Raw genomic sequence first — 18230 nt, forward strand, 5'->3', positions numbered from 1 at the left:
TTGCTGATGTTTGAAGCCCAGGATGGCTCCGACTCAGACAGATCCTGCTGGCCTGTCTCATCTGCCCTCACAGCCAGACTGCGGAGGCTCGTCACCGTCTACCAGCGCTGCAATCGCAAAGAGCTGCCTCCCCGCGCCGAGATGCTGGTGCCTGGTAACCATGGATACTGGCTGCAGGACGAGATGTTCAGGAGAGCCTCTGAGATGGACTCGGTGAACAAAGAAATGCAGAAAAGGTAACGCAGCAGAGGGTCCTTTCCGCAGCTGATTTAGGCCAGTTGAAATCCTTGTCCCCCCGGATTTACCCAGGTAAATGTCACCACGGCTGTTCGCGCAGGCAGCTGCCCACGTGACGGTGGCGTGTGGGTCCTGGCTGGGCAGGGAACGCTGCTCCCAGCCATGAGGGAGCCTTGTGGTGCCCAACCAGCCCGGCCAGGTGCAGCCTCCACTGAGGTTTGCAAGTAGCAGCTGGTGACACAGTGAAAGGAAGGAAGGGGACAGCTCTTCAGGGTCAAATCCAGCATCTGCTGAGCCAGGGATCGCCCCCAGTGCCAGCAGAGCGGGTGCTGCTGAGCAGTGGTGTGCACTTGGGACACACCGTGGGTGAGGGGTGACGGATGAGCGCTGCACAGCCCACACGTGTAGCCTTTCCCACCCTCGCAGCTCACACTGCTGCGTTGGCCTCCTGCTCTTGGCCTCTGGAGCGCAATGGTGGCATGTCCTGTGTGCGGTGTGCTCCCTTTTTGTTTGCATCCCAGTAAGTGGAAGGATGGTGGGACCATCCTGGCACCCTGAGTGGCTCTCTGCAGAAACCGAGGAGGGTGTGCGGCAGGGCGATGCTGCCTCCATCGCTGCCAGTCCCTACGCACAGCACTGGGACTTCCTCAGTGGTCAACAGTCCTCGGCGGCTCTGTCTCCTGTGCTGCCCTGCACTCTCTGGTCACGGCCTCCTTCTATGGAAGCCCACTGATCTTCCCTCCCCCCTTCCTCTGGACCTCTTCCAGTTGTACTGTCTCCTCTTCAAGGTGGGGGCATCAGTGGTTGTGCTATGGCCACCACAGCAGCCTGGTATTTCCTTCTCTTTAATTCCGTGGGCTTTTTTTTTGGGAGGTCTCCTTGCAGCAGTGTCCTAGGCGGTTTCCCACCAGCCTTCAATTTGAGGCCTTTCACCAAACTGCCTGTTGGGCTCCTTGATTTGGATTATTGATTTTTTTATCAGCTTTCTTCTTGTTACTCTTCTTTTTGGAATGCAATATCACTGCAGAGGGCTCACACAGGGGTGCAGGAGTGGAAATGCTGGTCTAGGTGTACTTTGGTCAGTTGGGGAGTGCTGTGGGTGCTGTCACCCTGTCTGCTCTCCCTTGACTTGTCCCAGCTGCTTGCTGGTGGTGGCCCAGAGCTGCAGTTCAGAGGAGCTGAGATTTGACTTTGAGCTTTCTTCAGCCCACAGCACTCACCTTTCTCTGCCGTGACCTGCTCCTGCACTTGCCCCGCAGTTTGCACCCTGCTCTGTTCTCCATGGCCTGTTTTTCTGTGCCCTGTTTGCCCAGGGCTGTATTTGCCCAGGACGCTCTTCGCCATCTCTGTCCTGGATCGCTCCTTGGAGCGATCCCCACGAGGGGAAAGCTCAGAGGGTCCAAGCCAGAGTGAAAGTTGTGCTCTGACAGTGCTGTAACTGAAACCCCCCATCACCACGGCTGCTTTCCCTCAGTGGGAGGAGGTGACACCCACCTCTGGCACCCCGGAGTCCACAGGAGTCAGCAGAGTGGGTGGCGTTTGTTACTGGGACCCTTACGGCAACAAACCCTAGTTCCAGTTTCCCTCTGAAAGAGGCTGGATGAGAGCTGTGTCTGCAGGACCTTCCTTTCTAATTCCTGGTACATAGAGTTGGTCTTTCCATGGAGGTGACGAGACAACTCCATGTGGCGGGAAGCGAGTCGATGAGATAGGTTTGTGCCTCCAGAGAAGCTGCTGGAGCTTGCGCCCTGTCGGCAGCACAGCCAGGAGCTGCACTTAGTGCTTTTTCAAACAGCCAAGAGTGTTTTTTTCAACGGTGAGCCAAGAGCCCATGGCCCGTGGCCTTCACTCCTCCTCACTCTGCACCGTAAGGCAGAGGATCTTGGGATGTGGTGGTCTCCCCCGTGTGCTCCTCCTGGCCGTTACTGGTGGGCAGTAACTAGGTAGTCCTCTCTGCCTGGTGCCTTTCCCATGCTGGGACCAGAACGTGTCTCAGTGGTGTTCGTGTCTCCTCCCTGCCCCACAGGTGGACCAGGAGGGAGCAGGCAGATTTCTACCGCACTGTCTCCTCCTTTGGGGTTATCTATGACCAGGAGAAAAAGATCTTTGACTGGGCCCAGTTCCGAGCCATCTCTCGACTGGAGAAGAAGACAGATGAGAGCCTGGAGAAGTACTTCTACAGCTTCGTGGCCATGTGCAAGAATGTCTGTGGTCTCCCACTGTGGAAAGAGGACGGTGAGTGGAAATTGCCTGGCCTATGGCAGGGGAAACAGTAGGTCCATGTAGCCATGGGTCAGAAATGGTCCCACTGCTCTCGTGGAGCAGGAAAGCAAGGGATGAGTTTCAGGGACAGCTGGAGGCAGCGAGACGCCAGGCAGGCTGTGGGCTGGCAGAAGCCACGTGCATTTCTGGCTGCCTTGTCACCACCATGTACCACCTCCCAGCACAACAAGACGGTAGGGCAGCCCTGCGCGCTCCAGTCCCTGCCCTCACAGATCTCATGGAGCCCTCCCATGAAAACACAACCAATTTTATCCAAGACAGCTACCTCTAGATGTGAGGGAGAAGTAGAGAAGCAGCAGGTCACTCCTCCTCCACACTGGGGCTGGGGGTTGTTTGGGCAATCTGTATCGCTGCTTTCCTTCCGAGCATCTCTGCTGGCACTGGACAGAGTCTGCACAGTGCCCGTGCCGTGGCGTAGCTAGACTAGAGAGATCTGGTGCCGGGTGAAGGGAGTCTGAACCCACTGCAGGAGGCTTGGGAAGCCTGGCCAACACACAGGGCATCCCAGAGTGCCCTGCAGAGCCCCGGTGCATTGGCACCATGCAGGACATGGTGGATGAAAAGCTGCTTGGGGGCTGTTTAAGCACAAAGCAATTTGCTTCTAACGAAAGGATTTCGTCTCAGACCTGTGAGGAGGTCTGGTCTCAGGCGCAGTTCCTTGGATGCGTGTGTTAATGCCTTAGGTGGGTGTTCCTCATCAGAAGAGCTGCACAAGTTGAGGGACTCCCTTCCCTGAGAACCTCTTGAAGGGCTACCAGAGGCTCAGACCCCAGGGAGCCGCTCCACCAGCAGGTCCAGGCAGCTCCCGCACTGCTGGCAGTGATGGAGCAGAGCTCAGACAAGACTCCGAATTCCTCTGCAGCCAAGTGCTGCTCTTGGTCCAGACTTAAGACTCGCCTTGCTCATCACCGCCTCCAAGTGACTCTCATCAATCTGTTATAACAAGCCCTTGGCTTTTCTGTCCCTGCTGTAGGTCCCCCAGACCCTGACATCTACGTGGAGCCCATCACGGAGGAACGTGCCGCCAGAACCCTCTACCGTATCGAGCTTCTGCGAAAGGTGCGCGAGCAGGTGCTCAAGTGTCCGCAGCTCCACGAGCGGCTCAAGCTGTGCCGGCCGAGCCTCTACCTGCCGGTGTGGTGGGAGTGTGGCAAACATGATCGGGACCTGCTGATCGGCACCGCCAAGCATGGCCTGAATCGCACTGACTACTACATCATGAATGACCCCCAGCTGTCTTTTTTAGATGCGTACAGGAACTATGCCCAGCATAAAAGAACGGGGCTCCCAGGCCCAGAAACCCTGTGCTGCCTTTACCAGACTAACTCCAAACTCTACAGTTCCCCTCTGTACAGCCAGGTGGACCGGACCTGTGAATCCCTGGAGAACGAAGCCGAGAGTCAGATCAAACTAGAAACCATAGACAGCACTATGTCCCAGGCTGGGGGCAGTCCGCCGGATGCAAACTGTGAAACATTCATGTCTAAAGTCCGGGACATCATTTCCAGTAACTATGATGAGAGCTCTTTGCCGGACTCGTTGGTGTGCATGATGTACGATGAGAAGGCCTGTAACAGTGAGCAAAGCTCCCTTGCCCGAGACAGCCCCAGTTGCACAGATGTTGGAAGCAGCGTTGCTAAACTCTCCGAGGGCAAACTAGAGGGAGACGAGGATCCGTCCAGCTGCGATGCAGATGCCATGAGAGAGACTCCCTTCCTAGAGGGTTTGCAGGTGGGCTGTGACCGAACAGACAGTCAGAACGAGGAAGCTGAGCCTTCGCCTTCTACCCCTGAAAGCGACCCTTCGCGGAGCGCCCCAGCAGAGCTCTGCGAAGCCTTGCAGCAGAAGGGAGACCTCACCAGACCTGCACCAGTGCTGCCTGAGCACGGTGCCATGGAAGGGGTCTTAAGCGTGGGGCTCTACAGTCCCGGTCTTCATAACTATGAAATAAAGGTTCCTCCTGAGCAGAGATTCATCAGTCTGCTGCAGGAGAAAGGAATGGAGGCAAAGTCAGGGCCAAGTCAGAGCCACAGCGAGGAAGATGAGGAGGAAGAAGACGACGATGATAACTCTGAGGCAGCAGCAGATGTTGTGGAAGGCATGAGTGGTCCCAGGACCAGGGCCGGTTGTGACCCCGAGGCCAGTGAACTGGGGGGCGAGGAGCAGAGCTCTGGCCTCCCCACACCCGAGGACACTTGCCCAGAAGATGTGAATGGCGAGAGAGAGTCCCTGGGGCTGAGGACAGCTGAAGGGCTGGGGGAGCCTGGGCCAGAGGGCAGGGAGGACCGTGGCCTGGATGAGGAAAGCACCCTGCAGCACTCACCGGGCCAGGCTCAGAGCCAGGCTTTCAGCCTGCCTGCACCTCTGCTGGGGGCCCCAGGGGCAGAGCCCCCCCGTGCTGGGGGGGAGGCCTGGGGCCGCGGGGCCGAGGGGCAGTCAGGCTGCAGAGTCACCCTGCACCCCGAGCCCCAGGGGGTGAAGCAAGAAGAGCGTGAGAACAGAGATGAGGAGAAAGCCAGCAGCAGCCAGAGTCAAGGTACGGTCCTGAGAGCTCCCGCTGGTCGACAGTCACCTCTGGCTGGGGTGGGAGGGACCTGCAGAGCCAAAGCCTTGGGGCTGCCGAGCCCCCAGAGCGGCCTCCCCTCTGCAGGATTGGGGTCCCTCTAGCTGATGTGATTGGGGGACAAAGGGTTGGTGGCTGCATTTGCCAGCAGAGCTGGCCAGGACCCCACACACTGAGCCCCAGCAGCCCTTCTGCCATGAGCTGCCCATGGAACGCAGGACGTCCTTCCCTTCCTGGCACAGGGTGCTGCCCGGCGAGCAGCTCCTTTGGGAAAGGCATGTGCCCTCCTCCTCCCCGCCCGGGCTGTGGCATGGTAGGAGTGGGGGCCACTGCAATACAAGCCCCCCAAACAGCCCAGGGGAGCGCAGGCCCTTCCTGAGCAGCATGGGGCACTTGCCGTGTCCCAGGGCTGCTGCGTTTCTTGGTGGCTGGCTGGGGAATGGGACCCTTGTGGAGCAGCTGAGCGCTGGGGTGGGAAGGTGTGAGGAGTTGCTCCCACCTCAATAGGGCGAGAGAGGCAGGGCGGTGATGGGCTCCGTTCTCTGTGGCTTTCTCAGACGGTCCAGAGAAGTACCCGGAGGAGGAGAGCAAGAGTTCTGCTTCCGTCCTGCCTGGGGAGATCGATGACCTTCAGGATGCCCGGGCACCGACCATAGCCCAGCTGCTGCAGGAGAAGACACTTTACTCCTTCTCTGAGTGGCCTAAGGTGAGTTCAAAATGAACACTGTTTGCAGTACAAATGTCACTGTGTAGTCCTGACCAGCAGTGGCTGACACAGCCCCAGCTCTGCCTCCTGGTCCTCCGCACACAGCTCCCCACGGATGCTCCAACAGGGTTCTCTTCCCAAGCACCCGTGCTGAGGACATGCCTGCCCCAGAGCAGTCCTCCGCCGAGCTGAGGTCACCAGGGCTGGGTTTGTCTTTAATCCTGAGATGACAAACACGAGTCAGTCGTTTGAGTCCCAGCCTGCCACTGTCCAATTCTGTTTGCAGGACCGTGTGATCATCAACCGCATTGACAACATCTGCCATGCCATCCTGAAGGGCAAGTGGCCTTCCTCCAGCCAGCAGTTTGAGACACAAAGCCTGCTGACGGCTCCAGCGGTAGCCAGCAATGCCGGCAGCAGGAACAGCTTTGCCGAGTCAGAAGCCGCCGATCCCAGCTTCAATAACGGGGTGTTAATCTCACAGGTACAAAAGGTGAGGGGGGCCGCTGGGCAGGGACAGGCTCGGGACTCTGGGCTGAAGCATTGCCCCGAAGTGCTCAGGAGCTGCCCAAGCGGGGCCTGGGCTTTCACTGCCTCTTGGTGTCACTCATGGTGTATAACACACGGCTAAAGCCACTCGGTGCCCCCCACTGAGGGCTCCTGCTGAGCTCCCCGTGCCCTAAGCCCCCACCAGCCCTGCTCCCCTCCTGGGAAGGTGGCTGTTCTGCCACCGCCCTGCAGCTCCTGTGGCTGTAGTGGTGCTTCCAGAGTCAGGGCTGGAGCAGCTGGTGTGGTCAGGGGGAAAAGGGGACGTTGCTTCTGGTGTCCCGAAGGGAAGGGTGCAGGAGAGGGCACTGTCCCATCAGTCACCAGCTCTCTCTCATCTCCTCTCGCTATTGGACACAGCACAGAGACAGAAGCTGCTGGCTTGGGACCCCAGCCCGGCTGCCCACCGGCTGGCAGAGCACCCAGGGTTATAGCACCTTGGGAGATCAAAGTGTGAGGATGCTCCTGCACCATCCCCACATGGGGAAAGAGAGGTGTGATGTTCCCAGGGAAAGGGCATCCTTCAAGGCTCCTGCGGAGAGGCAGAAGAACCTGACCGTTAGCTCAGTGATCGTTTGAAGGCCTGTGGTCCCTGGGCAGCGCGTGAGCGGCCGTAACCCTCTCCGTGGCTTTGATACACACAGGAAGGTTTCCTGACCCCTGCCTTCGCAAAGGAGGAGCGGAAGCACAGACGGCCCTATGAATTCGAGATGGAGAGAGACGCCAAACAGCGGAGCTTGGAGCAGCTAGCAGCAACCCATGTTCATCCACCCATTGTGCTGAATGGCTGGCGAGACGCGGCGGTGGACTTGTCCAGAGCCTCTGATGGGTCCCCAGGGAACTCCTCTCCTTTCCCCCTGAACACAAACATGCCCAAGCTGGGGACCGTGAACACCCTCCAGGGCTCCCTGGGCATGGACTTGTCTGGCATCCTCCAGGCAGGGTTAATCCATCCTGTCACGGGACAAATTGTAAACGGCAGCCTCCGAAGAGACGATGCTGCCATGAGGAGGAGACGGGGCAGGAGAAAAAATGTAGAAGGGATGGACCTCATCTTCTTGAAGGAGAGGCCTCTTCCAACCAGGCTGCAGGTGGGTTGATGCTCCCCTCTTTCACATGGCCCCAGTGGAGTCAGCACGAATTGTCTCAGGGTCCAGCTCTCCCCTACAAGCTCTACTGCCCCGACAAAGCGGGACCTCCTCCAGGACAGCTCAGCTTGTGCTGGAGCAGGCAGGAGCAGAGAGTACTCCAGGGAGGAAGGGAAGTTTTCCCTCCGGCTTGCAGCACTCTGCCTGGAGCGTTTGAGTCCTGCTAAGCGTTATCAAAAGCAGCTGTCCCACCTCAGGGGGTGTCTAGGGTTAGAGAACATGAGGAAAGGTCCTTGACTGCAGTGGAGCTGTGGCCAAGAGCCTACTGCACCCTTTCTCCTCCCCTGAGATCCACTCAAAGAAGAGCAGGGCTCTGGGAGCAAGACCAGTCCCTGTAGACCACTTGTAGGAGGGATCTGGGGGAAGGTGGTCCTCCTGATGATTTCCAGATGAGTTCAGAAGCATGTCCCAGCTCTCTGCCCTCCATGCTACCAGTGCTGGGGACGGAGGGGGAGCATAGTGCAGTGGCGGGTGGTGATGTAAGGAACAGGCACTGCGAGTATGCGGGTTCATCTGTGTGATTGGGAACAGATGACCTGCTTTGGGAGCTCTGCTTATCTGGGTGCGCGTGCATCACCACGTGCTGCTGACGGGCTCTCCCTGCTCCTCCCTTCACGACAGGATGTGCAGGAAGACCAGCCACAGCCCCCCCAGACCAGTCCCCTCCCCGATGGGCCGGTTGCTGCTACCTCAACTCCACAGCCAGTCCCAGCTGTGGGCAGCCAGGCAGAGAAGGCTGTCCCGAATAAGAGTCTCCTCGACTGGCTCCGTCAGCAGTCCGACTACACACTCGACGTTCCCGGCTTTGGCACAGTAAGGGTGGCCTTCGGTGGCGCGCGCGCATGTGCGTGTGTGTGTGAGAGTGTGTGAGAGTGTGTGTGTCTGCCTTGTGTGTTGCCCTGTGTATCAGGTTTTCTGCGGTTGCTCTTGAGTTCAGGGCTTCCACGAAATGTCTGCGAATGCAGCTTTTTTCCCTGTACCATGGCTTGTGGGGTTCACCAGGGCTGTTTGGGAGGTTCATCACACGTCTGGAGGTGGGCATGGTGCAGCAGCGAAAGGCACTTGCTGAGCTGCGTCCTCCTGCCCCAAGATCTGTTCTCCAGCTCCAGTGCCTCCGTGTGCCCCATGCAGAATTAGTCCAATGTCTTCCAGAAGCGCCAGGGATGGGGAGAGAAATGGGAAAAGGGATTTGGGATGCTCAAGGTCCGTCTGTGTTGCTCCTTTTCACCTACAAGCTTTACTTGGGGTCATTTTGGGCAGTGCTGTTTTATTAAATAAGGTTCCCAGACAAGAGGAATCCTCGCTTTAAAAACTGGATGGGAGCGGCTGTGTTGCAGGCTGCAAAGGCTGCGGTTGCGTGGCCGCGGGTGCTGTCAGAAGGCAGAGTGGCAGAGGGTAGGGTGCAGAGTCTGATTCTTCTTGCCGTCTCACAAGCACCCACCTCTCGCTTTCGCAGGTTGGTTTGCTCCCGGTTTCAGCTTATTTAGCCTATTAGCCCGTGTGGTAGGCAGAGCACAGGCTGTAAAACAGAGTAGGAAGGAATGTGGTGTTAATACATAAAAGACTGTGCGTCTTGGTCCTGGAGGGTTTTGTGCCTGAGGCTGGGATTCCCTGGAGCCTGGAGTACGCAGGCAAGCCATTAGTGTTTTGGAGCTCGTTAGAGATGATGAGGAGCCCAGCATTTGCTGGGGCAGGATGGCCCCTGCTTTCCGGAGTCCAGAGACACGTGCAGCTCTGTGCCCGAGGCCGGACTCCCAGGAGCGCTGCCAGGAGCAGTCACACGGTGGAGCAGGAGTGGAGGTGCCTTCCCACTCCTTTCCATCGCTCTCCCATGGGGGCTAACTGGAACTCGTCCAGGCTGGCCGTGCTGCTGGTGAACCTCTTGCTCCTGGCAAGCCCACAGTGCCCTGGGCCAGCCCAGCAGGACCTCCCGTGTCAGGTGGCAGGGCGGGCGGCCTCTCTCCGGGTGGGATGGCACCTTGGGGTGCCGCAGCAACGCAGCTTCTTGAAGGACAGACCAAGCGCAGGGTCTTTTCTTTGACTCTCAGGAATCAGAGCCTGCAGTAGTTGGTCGTCATGCTACATCCCTGCGGGCACATTGGTGCCGGGACTCGGTGCCCGCAGTGGGTGTGCGACAGCTCAGCCGTAGCTCTGCAAGTTGTGGTCCTGAACGGCTCTGAGCCCCAAGCAGCATGGTGCAGCAGCTCTGCGGTGGGAACAGCTGAAACGGGAGCGAAAACACAGCCCAGATGAGCTGGCGAGAAGTGGGTAGCTATGTCAGACTGACAGGAGATGGCACACGCAGACCTGTTCTCTCCTTTTTTCCTACTTGTAGTTAGCGCCCTGTTTACAGTCGCGCATGTATGAATTAGCAGCAGGTTACAGCTTTAGGATTGGAGGGAAAGTAGAAAGGGCTGGAGCAGTCTAAGTGGGGTACACTGAAAACCCCTTTATACCTACAAAAATCAATCGTGCTCATTCGAGAGCCGGCCCTGTGGCAGAGACCAGCTTGTGCCACTCGCGCCGCTCCCGCCCAAGTCCACAGGACCCTCTGTCCCTCAGGAGCTCATCTGTGCTGCTCTCCTGCAGGGCTTCTAGCCGTCCAGGCTCGTTAAGCCATCTAGTCTCATTAACGTTGTCTTGTTTGCACTCCAGAGTTTTTCAGACAAGCCCAAGCAGAGGAGGCAACGCTGCAAGGACCCCAGCAAATTGGACATTAACTCACTCACGGGAGAGGAGCGGGTGCCTGTGGTACATAAGGGTACCGGACGGCGGGTAAGCGAAGGCCTGTTCTGTGCTCTGCCCTCGGTGTCTTGAAATGCTTGGCAGGCCCCGAGCTCACCTGGGGGAGATTTAATCCAGAGAAGCCTATGGCTGGGACAAAAGTCCGGAACACGGCACTGATCTGCACTATTCGTGTGTGCCCGAGGGGACACAGACCTGCGAAATAAGTGACTTTCGGTGCGAAGCAAGGGAAGTCTGAGTGTTCCCCCTTGCCAGGATACACAGACAATGGCAAAGGGATTCAGCCTTTGGCTTTAAAGCCACCATCCGCACAGCCCTGGCTGGTGCTTCCCGTTCCAGATTTGATTGTTCCCCTTGAATTCACCGCAATATGCCACAAATTGCAATATTGCCACGCAGATATCTTTGGTTTGTTCCTCCTTATGAGGCGCAGGCAGAGCATGCCGACACCCATCCAGGTGCAGGGCATGCGGGAAGCGGAGGGTTTGAAGGGCTTTGTCTTGTTACAGAGCAAGAAGCATGGATTTACTTGTCTGCGGTTTAACCTCCAGTGCACTGATGTTCACCTCTGTGAACGAGAAGGGACGTTCAGGGATACTTCCCACCCAAATTCAGTTCTTAAATGCACCCAGAACTGCACTAGGTCAGAAGGTGATCTGACATTTATCACACCCAAAACCAAAACTAAAGAGCGAGGCAGAAAGAGGCTGTTCCAGCCACATCTGTGTTTCCCTCTGTTACACCCACGATGGCCGTTGGAGACCTGGGTGAATTGGGGGGTTTGTCCGGTTCTGAGCTTGGCTTTTACAGAAGCTCTGTCCCCATCGCTTGTTCACGGGGAGGGCGATGGGACGGGCCACAGAGGCTGAATTTGCCCTTTCTCCCTGAACTGTGTGTCTGGAGTCAGCAGGCGCATACCGAGTCCCGCAAAGACGTGTAGCCAGGGAAGAGTCTCTGCCCCGGCCAAATTGCGGCCCAAAGCAAGGAGCTAGGGGAAGTGTAATCGTGTTTCTTGTATTATTTCATATAACTCTTTCTGCAATAGAGGTCATCCTTCTGCTGTGTTTTATAGTTAGGGGGAGCCACGGCACCAGCATTGAAGGAATTGCCAAGGTGGCTTGATGCAAACTTGGAGTATGCTGTTGCAGCTGACTGGGCTGACATTGTTAAGCTTTCAGTAAGTTAGAGCTTTTGGAGAAATCTGTATCATGTCATCTTTTCTTTCCCCTCCCCATCCCACAACCTTTCTCCAGTGAGGATCCGGGAGCTGCGAGGCAGGAGTTCGGCTGCGCGCGCGGGAGGGGACGGCTGCCGGGACGGCAGTGCCGGGAGTGCTCGGTGGCAGAGAGGGAGGTTGGGCACGCGCCACAGCTCAGCGGCGAGGCCAGGGGAAGGAGAGAGGGGGGTCGGTGCCCTGGGAACGGGGCTCAGCAGCTCAGGGAGACTGTCCAGAAAGCCTCGGGATGCTTAGAAATAGTGGGGGCAAGACAAATGCCCCGGGAGCGGTAATCCACCTCAGGTGCTGGACGGCAGGGAGCGGACAAAACGCATTCTCGCGGGTCAAATTTTCAAAAATACCCTCAGCCGAGGCTTTTCATCAGCTCCTGCAGACTCTGCCTGTGCAGCCCTGGGCCCGCTAAAGGCCCCGCAGGTCGCCATTCCTGAAGGCTCCGACACCGGCAGGGAGAGGGGCAGGACGGAGCCTCGCCTCGCCGCGTTCATTCACCCTGTCGTCACGCCAGCCCCTGCCCCGGTGTGTGGCGCAGCCTGCGCAGGAGCAGCGCTCTCCCCTCCGGCACACGGGCACTGCCGGATCAGCCCTGCGGCCTGGCCTTATCCAGACTACTCCCTACGGTCCCTCTCGCCTGCGCCCAGTTTTTGTGGCTGCGGTGGTTTGTGTGACGCCTTTGCAGGGGGCTACAGGGGGGAATCAATTGGCTTAGAGGTTTGTACTGCTCTCAAATTTGCTTTTAATTAGTGCTGGAGATTTGGCATGGTCTGTCCTGCTCCCCAGGAAAACAGCTCCCCGTCCGGGCTGGCGTCAGTGCCCCATCCGGGCGGCCAGCGCCCGTGCGAACTGGCAGCAATTCCTTACCTTCGTTTGCGGGGGACCGTCTCTGTGCCGGTAGGAATAGCTGTGAGCCTGGCCAGCGCCCCGGGCACCCGCTCACGCGCGCCGGTTCGGCGGCTGCATGCCCGTTAGCATTCGCACCCCCGAGCCCCGTCAGCACTTTGCTTTTGGTGAGTGCGCATCCGTCCTGGCACGTGCATGTGGAGGGACGTCTGGCTGCTCCAGGCGCTTGGGTAGGCGGGAGTGTGGGGTCGGCTGCCCCGCGGAGCCCCGACGCAGAGCCCCGTGTGCCAGCGGGAGCAGAGCAGGAGATCCTCCCTCTTGGGGCAGTAGCTGTGCTGTGCAGGCTGCCGGGTCAGTTGATTCAGGTTTCTGCACTGCAGGTGTCCATGGGAAATACTTTTCCTACCTAAATCTATTGGAAACGGTTCAAAGAGCAGCGATATTGAGACTCAAGGGAGCCACAAAGGGAAATGTTGAAATGTCTGTGATGAGGATGCTGAAAAATGGAGTTTTAAGCTGCGTTACGGATACCCCCGCACGGCTCTGTGTAGCTGGACAGTCTCGCCCAGTTGTGGCCGCTGGGTTCTGGTCCCGTATCTCAATGCTCAGAAGAACCTTCCTGGCGTCTCAGCAAAGCTCTGACTGGGAGCTCCTCAGACAGCATGCCCACTCCTTGTGTGTCATCCCATGCAGCTTTGCTGTCCTGCAGAGCATTGAAAATTTGGCCCTTCCCATCTAAAAGACAGGATTTTTCACCTGTTGCTGGAGCCCCCGTTGAAGCTGGGAAGGGAGCTGAGCTGGCGTCTGACACAGAGCTGCCTTGGTGCTTCTCGTGGTGCGAGCAGCCGACGCTGAGGGCTCGGGTGAAAATGCAGGGTGAAAACGTGCTTCTGCCTTTCCTCCCTGTGCACTTTGACGCTGCAGCATCACGCCAGGGCAGAGTGAGGGTATTTTGCACTTGGCAGCATCCCTTGGGGAAAAGTTGTGCGTACCTCTCAAATTCCATATCATGTAGGCAAATATTCCTGTGCTGACACCATCTGGGACGCAGATGCGAGCACAGAACCCCCCGATTCCTTTGATGCAGTAATAACTATCAGGTGTTTTCTGTTGTGTGTGTTTTGTTTTAGGGCTACTTACCGGAGAGCAAATTCAATCGCATCCTAACCGAGCCTGTGCTCCGAGACGCGGGGCCGCGCCGGAGGGGGAGAAGGCCCCGAAGTGAACTCATTAAAGGCCCCGGCGTTGTAGCAGATTCTTCTTCTGGAATGGGACCATTGTTCATGAACGGACTGATTGCTGGGATGGATCTAGTAGGACTTCAGAACATGAGAAACATGCAAGGGATCCCTCTGACCGGGCTGGTGGGGTTTCCTGCTGGGTTTGCAGCAGTGCCCGCCGGCGAGGACGTGAAAAGCACCCTGAGTATGTTGCCCATGATGCTGCCGGGCATGGCTACCGTACCGCAGATGTTTGGCGTTGGAGGACTTCTCAACCCCCCCATGACAACTACTTGTACTGCGACTGCTCCGACTTCGCTAACAAGCACAACGAAAAGTGGTACAGCCAGCGCAGAGAAAGCCGCTGAGGATAAACAGAGTAGCCAGGACGTGAAAAAAGAAACTCTCTCGGAAGATAAGCCCGGTCCTAGTTCGTTTTCTAATCAGACAGAATCTGCAATAACTACCAGTAGTCCTGTAGCTTTTAACCCGTTCCTTATCCCAGGGATGTCTCCTGGACTGATCTATCCCTCAATGTTCCTTTCCCCCGGCATCGGCATGGCGCTGCCCGGCATACAGCAAACCAGGCACTCGGAGGCAGCGAACCTGGAAAGCCAGAAGCGGAAGAGAAAGAAAGCGAAAGGGGAATCGGCAAACCCAGAGCCAGAAACTGTCTCGCTGCCAGAAAAAGAAGCTGCGAACAGTCAAAACTGTACAGAGCAAACACCGCCTTTGTCGGCAGAGAAAGAGCAGGACGGACCAGCAGCGGAGGAGCGTGAAGCGGCTCGCGATACCAATTAGAACTTTTGTTTCATTGAAAAAAAAAAAACACAAAACGATTGTGGCTTGTGAGTTTCTTATCCCATAAACTCTTTGTTACTTACCCTCCTGCCCCGCTCCGCCTTCATAAACCTGTGTTTCCATGAGTAATATTATCTACCTAATTCCCTGTCAGAAAAAACTCTGGTGACATACTACATGTTAATAGTTGCAGGGTCTTGCCACTTTATTAGATAAACAGTGTTGTCTAGCTAGTATGGGAGGCACCGAATTCTCGTTCTGTTTTTCCAGTCGTTCATCCCAGCCGACAATAGCAGATCCAGTACTCAGTCACCCCCCCAAATTGCTCACTCCTTTGAGAAGAAAAAGCAGCAAAAAAAAAAACAAACACAAGAGCAAAAGAAAAGTCTTTACCTCTTGGTCTACACGCAGACAAGGGTATCTCTGTCTACAGCGACACTGAACGAAAAAGCCTGTATTTGGGGGTAAAAAGCACAGCTATAGTAAGTGCTAATGTGTATTTTTGATTTAAAGTATTTCCCTATTTTATCATGGTTACTAGAATAGTAGTATAGACAGAAGTATATAACTAATGATTGAAAATGCATATATTCATTTCTTTGAAAGGAAAAAGCATAACTGGTAGTGATATAATTTCTTTACCACCCCCACCTCAAAGGTTTGCAGACAAACTGCAGCGAGTGAAAATATGACGTAGACATTCTTTTGTATTTTTTAAAACCAAAGTTTGGTTTTATGTTACGTGGCGTTTAGTTGCCCTTTCCTCGATAGTTACAAGAACTTTTCAGCTTGAGCTGGAAAGGTTTTGCACATCTTGCATGACTTTTGGGATTACTGTACCTGTAGCTACCAGTTTCTTCATCATTCTGCTAGTCTTCAGTTCTCTACGGCGGTAGTTCTCATCTATGGCATTACAAGTGCTGTAAAGGTATTTTTTTCCAGCCGTGAACAGGCCACACTGATTTTAATGCTCTTATATGAACACTGAGGCTTTTTGAGTTTTTACATTTTCCACTCCTTGCCCCAGGAGCGACGTCCCTTCAGCAGAGCAGGCGACGGCCGCAGGCCACCTTTCCTCTCGGGCAGTCCTCTGAGAAGGACCCGAGAGACTTTCAGAGCTCGAGTTTCTTCTTTTCTAGCGTTAGACTGTGAAGAGATGACCTTGGCTTCTTCTTTCCATTCCGTTTGCTGTTGAACAGTATTTCCGAGTCCCACCCCCTTGGCAAATGATTTCGACGTCCGCGCTTTAACTGGCCGGGTTTTAATGCCGTCGGCCCCCCGCAGCCCCGGGTACTGAGACTCCTCACAGGCAACTCCTCCGAGTTCTCCTTCCCCTCGCTCCTCGTTTGCTTTTTCTTTCACTTGGGCTTGTTCTTATTTGCAGCTCATGGTTTGAGACTTGAAATAAAGCCAGGGCGGTGCAGCAGTGAGATACCAGGCAGGCTGGTGAGGGAGTTGGGAGCGTGCTAGTAATCGGTTTCACATCTGGTTGTCACGATTTACTGTATTTTTTACTTATTTTCTGTTACAGTTTTGCTAATTTATCAGATGGTCCAAATGTTTTGACATAACTATTTCAGTTTGCATTATTTATTTATGATGCTTTTTGTCATTGTCTTTTATACATTTGGGATTATAAATTATGTACATGTTAAAATTAGCATCTCAAAGAAGTCTGTTACCCATGGTCTAAAAAGTATTTGGTTTCTACTTTCACGGAATTTATTCCCAGTTTACTGGATTGGATGATTATTTTTTTTTTAAAGTATGTAACCAATCATAATGCAACCCCCCCCCCGATAATTAAATGTGTTCTATTTAATAACATCCTTGTAGCATAGATACTGTATCGCTATCGACAGATTTCTTAGAAATGCTGCTATCTCTATTTAACTAACATTTTGTTCAGTTTTGCCTCCAGTGGAAGCAGAAAGGGTTTTTTCAGCTGTTAAATCCAAAATCAATATAATTTATTTATGTAAAAAAAAAAAATCACGATTGATATATTTTTGAACCTTTTAAGTACTAACTTTCTTTTTATTCAGTAGAAGAACATGTACTTGCCCTAAATCCTTAAAATACAAATGCTATAAAACTTCATATATCTTCAAAGCCTTACTGTGAATGGATATGGAAATCTCTTCAGAGTCCATTTCTTGTTACGGGATGGTTTTTCCAGGGTTACACGCGTAAGGAACAGGGTTTAAAGTGAAATTTATTTAATTAGCCAGCATGCTCTATACCTTGTTCTTCCTTATCAGACATGTATGCTACGTCTCTGGGTGTTTAGGCTTCTCTTTGACTGCTACTTTGTGACCCTTTTGCAACCCGATATACTCTGTGGATTATTTAGACTGTAAGGCGTAAGTGGCTTCTTCTTTTCCATCATATCCACAACAAATGCCAAATTTTCACCGGTTTTCATGGCTACTCACACAAACATACATTCTTCACCAAATGTGCTAACAAAATAAACTGTCTGTGCTCTTGAACATGGATAAAAAGAAAAAGATTTAAAAGTCAGATTTTTATTTTTTTAATTTAGTGACTAGATGATGCTTATCTTTCAAACTTGGCAGAGCCTTGCTACAGATGTATATAATTTTTTTCAGCAAATATATGTGAATGTTTAATTCACCTGACTCAGTGATAAACATTACTTGCCTTTTTCTCAGCTTGAATCCCTTGAGAAGCTGTTCTCCCTTCTCTAGGGTCGGCTCTTCCTGCACCGTGAGATGTGCGTTACCCTGGGGAAGGGCTGTGGCGGTTGGCTCAGTCTTTCCTGCCCCGGGAGGACGGTACCGGGCTGAACCCCGCTGCGGCCGGCAGCTCTTTCACCCTGCGCCGGGTGGGTTAACTCGGCCGTGCCGGGTGGGTTAACCTGCCGTTCTGCGTCGCAAGATGACTGGAGCAGCCCCGGCTCCGTGGGCAGTTTAAGGTCCACGGGCAGTTTAAGCTCTGAGGGTTTGCTGGGGCTCTCTGCTGACTCGACGGTAGGAGCCGAGAGACCTGTCGTGAGACCCCCCCGTACCAGTTACGCTCCTGTGCCCTCAGGCGGCACCTCCCCGCAGAAGAGGGGTTCGGTTCCTCTAACCGAGACATTAAGCGCCTCCATCTAAGCCGTGTGAAATGCGAATAGGGGCCACACAAATGCTTGTCGTAAGGTGCAATGTAAGGATCGTGTGCTTTAGAAAAGTAGGTATTCGGTTTTTTCAGATGAATAAACAGATGCACAGGAAAAGCTAATTTCTTTAAGGTCCAGGAAAAAAAGAGTTTTTGCTTGTTCCCCCTGCACTTCCATAAACACCTTGTCCTGGCTCCTTGTTGCTGCATTTTTTTGGGGGGAGAAACAGGAAAGCACGGGGCAGAAGAGGCATCAGCTATTGCTTGGACAGGGGCAGAAGAGGCAAAGCGACGGCGTGAACTATGAATTTCCAGTTCCTGAGTCTCCCTTTCAATTCTGGCTCCGCACGGAAGCTGCAGCCTTCCACCCCGGCGGCGTTACTGCAGCGTCTTTCCTGGAAGTGTCTGCGGGAGCCGGGCAGCCCTCGGTACCTGGAGAAGCATCCGTGCTGGCATTTACGCTGTGAAGCTGGCCACGGTGTGCTCCCTCTCATCAGCTGAGGTGTGTTTGTCACCTTCTGGTAAGAAGTGAGTGGACGTGGTCGTGGAGGACGGGGACGGGTGGGCGCAGCTCCCGCCTTGGGTTTTGTTTGCAGGATACGGGTGTGAAACACCCTGGAGCTGCTCATCTCGGCGCTCCTGTCCCTGCCTGGGGGCCGCCTGGTAGGACACGGAGCAGAGCCGTACCACCACACGTTGAGACAGGATCTTTTGTTCTCTGCATGGGCACGGAGAGGTGGTTAACCATTTCCCTCAGCACTGAACTACAGCTGGGTGAGCGTTA

The 18230-nt window shown here is 54.7% G+C and overlaps 1 protein-coding gene across 17 annotated transcripts in view; it reads left to right on the forward strand.

The window, feature by feature from the left end:
• Positions 1-16150, forward strand: part of CHD6 (chromodomain helicase DNA binding protein 6) — a 90482-nt gene extending 74332 nt beyond the window's left edge. For 14 of the 17 annotated variants that reach the window (XM_075768855.1, XM_075768851.1, XM_075768852.1 and 11 more), the window contains 10 exons: positions 17-236; positions 2264-2472; positions 3494-5056; positions 5641-5789; positions 6076-6282; positions 6980-7426; positions 8105-8296; positions 10139-10258; positions 11301-11405; positions 13433-16150. In XM_075768855.1, the coding sequence (XP_075624970.1) occupies positions 17-236; positions 2264-2472; positions 3494-5056; positions 5641-5789; positions 6076-6282; positions 6980-7426; positions 8105-8296; positions 10139-10258; positions 11301-11405; positions 13433-14323 (4103 nt within the window). In that variant the 3' untranslated portion in view covers positions 14324-16150. The remainder of the gene's footprint in view (positions 1-16; positions 237-2263; positions 2473-3493; positions 5057-5640; positions 5790-6075; positions 6283-6979; positions 7427-8104; positions 8297-10138; positions 10259-11300; positions 11406-13432) is intronic. The other 3 variants (XM_075768860.1, XM_075768850.1, XM_075768863.1) reach the window with 2 other exon arrangements.
• Positions 16151-18230: the final 2080 nt, after the last annotated feature.

This window comes from Balearica regulorum, chromosome 16 (assembly GCF_011004875.1).
Source record: "Balearica regulorum gibbericeps isolate bBalReg1 chromosome 16, bBalReg1.pri, whole genome shotgun sequence".
Taxonomy (NCBI): domain Eukaryota; kingdom Metazoa; phylum Chordata; class Aves; order Gruiformes; family Gruidae; genus Balearica; species Balearica regulorum.